The 2,930-nt window shown below is 33.0% G+C and overlaps 1 protein-coding gene across 1 annotated transcript; it reads right to left on the reverse strand.

The window, feature by feature from the left end:
• Positions 1–341: 341 nt before the first annotated feature.
• LOC131806595 (uncharacterized) lies at positions 342–2,642 on the reverse strand. The gene is made up of 3 exons (XM_059130930.1): positions 2,619–2,642; positions 2,288–2,547; positions 342–2,230 (listed from the first exon to the last, which is right to left on the reverse strand). Coding segments are annotated over exons 1-3 (1,911 nt in total). The 5' UTR covers positions 2,620–2,642; the 3' UTR covers positions 342–580.
• Between the last annotated feature and the right edge of the window lie 288 nt (positions 2,643–2,930).

Below are 2,930 nucleotides of genomic sequence, written 5' to 3' on the forward strand. Positions count from 1 at the left end.
AAGTTTCGCATTTGAATATTGTAATAGCTTGTGACAAAAGTTGCCAATGCAGGTCCACGTCGCACTATGTCGCGAGTTCATACAAACGGCGGCCAAAAATAGAAAGAGTTGTCGTAGGTGGATGAAATTTTGTACAGATGCTTATTATTGGGCTAAAAAGCAAATTACAAAAATTTGGATAGATTGGACCAAAATTCGGTATACCTCCCATATATAGGGTCTTCCAAATTTCACTCTTTTAGCCTATAAAATTGTTAATATTCAACCAAATTTGATGAAAATTGGCATGTAACTTCTAATTGGGCCTATAAAACAGTTGACAAAAAATTGGATTGATCGGACCATGATTTGGTATACCTCCCATACAATGGGGCTTGAAAATTTCGATTTGTTGGCCTATGAAATCGTATGTATTCAACCATATTAAATGAATATTTGCAGTTTACTTCTTATTTAGTGAAATATTAAAATTGTCTGTAGGTTTACGTTTCAGAGTATTTTATATTACAAAACCCTCTTTTCAATAAAACACGTTTTATTCGTATTTAATTTTTATTAATAACATAAGCTTTGAAATACACTATTCACTACATACCTCACTGCAATCATCAGATTCATCTTCTGAACATATTTCCGGAATATTTAAGTTATTTTCTTCACAAATATATGATTTAATGTCTTCCATGTTATAATTTCGGGCCAATATATTATGACTGTTCAAGGATATTACAGGGTCCGATTGTAGTATCAAATACTGAATTAAATCCCTATTTGACTCGACACTACCACATTTTCGGGTGTGTTTCAAACGGTTGCTCCTAATTATTTTATGGCATGACTCGATAGCCTCTTCCGAAAGCAGTCCAAGAGGGGATGTACTGTACCTTACATATCCAATGCCATGAACTAAAATTTTATGCACCGTGACTGGCATGTAATACCAAGAGTATAAGTCGATGTAAAGTTGCCATGTATCTTGAAGAAGCTTATGAAATAAATTTATATTTATAAATCTCCCACAAGACAAAATCCGCAAAATGAGGGAAAAATTGTAAATTAATCTTCTGTCGACCCCGGTAATATCTGCCGCTACTTCAATGTTTGAAAAAAAACGTCGAGCTGTATTTCCATCATTTGATGTCCCGTAGCCCGGTTTTATTTTGTCGACAAGAAGACCTAGATTTGTTTTTAATGCTCTTCGTATCCTGATTTTATTTTCATTCACTAATATTGTGTTTCTACTATCAATTCGCCATGTCTTGACAGGTAGTTTATATGCAATATGAACAATGCACTCAAAAAACTTAATCCAGGCGTGTAAACTAGATATACCGTTCCTATAACACTCTTCGTTGACTTCTCTTTGGTATATAGATTCATCATTCATTTGTGAAGGCTTGGCGCCACATAAAACACAGGTTGCACAACTTTTATTGCCATACAATACATTTAATACAGCTCCGTCAATCATTGTTAGTTTCATGCGATGAGAAATCATAATTTCATAACTGTTATCAATGTATACACAAGCATCCAAATCTGCTATTTCTTTCTCTATGTTTTCTTTGACTTCATTTATAGTCTGTGAATTTTCCTTTGTAAAAAGTATTTTAATAGGTCTACATAGCCTTGAAGATGAGTGCCTGTCGTTCTGCCACAAGACATTTTCGTTTGTATCATCTAAAATACGCAAGGGCACAAATGAAGAAACGAACATAAATTCATCTGTTGCGTCTTCGTTTCGAAATTTTTGTTTATAGAGGCTATGACCACTGCTGCCATCAAATCCCCATTTACATTCTAAAGTTATATTATTTTTCGGACAAATTTGTAGTTTAGTTAGAATGCTCTTCGCGGTATTATCCAAAAGTGTTTGTAGAGGTACATTCATTGATGTTTCCGTCACTTCTATATTTTCTGGAATCAATTTTTTCTTAGCTTCTGCTATAGCATAATACGATGGGAAACAATTTTTATGTATAGCATTTACAGCATTTCTCATCATGTTATACTGTCTAACTGATAAATCCATATCCACGTAGAGCGCCAATGCTTTTTCCACTGAAATAATGTCCGTTTCCTTTACATTCGAAAATCTTTTTGCAGCTGTTGTTATGATGTCCGCCGAAGTAGATGCAACAAGTTCACCTACACGTCGCCTTTTTGTTCTACATGAACTTTCCTCAAAGTTAATGCGTGGTCGACCTCTTGATGTAGACTTATCAGGTTCCTAAATATTTAAAAGTTTTTAAATAATTGGTTTAATAAAAATAATCTTCAAATGTACCGAATCAAATTTAAACGTATCCATAAGAAACCAATCTTTTAAGACCATTTCTACTTTATCCCTCTTTCGATAGTATTTTTTCCACGTAGAAGACAATTTGTAGCAAATATTTTTAACCTTTATGTGTTCTTCGCCCGTCATTTTCCTTCCAATTCGATCCTCAATAAATTCTTTAAGTTTTGCCAGAACATATGACATACTTTGATCCTTTACTTCTAACCATTCCAAAAATATGTCACAGTTTTTTAAAGAGGTGGTCACTAAAAAAAGCAAATAACTCTTAGGACCGCAGGTTTCCGCAGCTAATTTTTTATAGGTTAAAAATACATACTTTTCACAACTAAAATCAACAAAAATGTAGTCTAAACTTTTTTAACCTTTTTTTTTCTACTCCACTAATTTCAAGATTTGCTTTACAAAATAGATGAACTAAGTACAACAGGTGTTTGTAACTGTAAACACCATATGATCACTATTTACACCCAAACAAAGGTGAAGCCAAGTTTTTGACATCCCAAGTAACTAAAATAAACACTTTTTTTATAACCGTTACTTTTAATATTCAAATTTTTGAACATATGAAAAAAGTGTCAATTTTCCGAAAAAAATAGAAAAATGCCGATTGCCAAAAACTATCAGATTT

The sequence above is a fragment of the Musca domestica genome, unplaced genomic scaffold, assembly GCF_030504385.1.
Source record: "Musca domestica strain aabys unplaced genomic scaffold, Musca_domestica.polishedcontigs.V.1.1 8, whole genome shotgun sequence".
NCBI lineage: Eukaryota > Metazoa > Arthropoda > Insecta > Diptera > Muscidae > Musca > Musca domestica.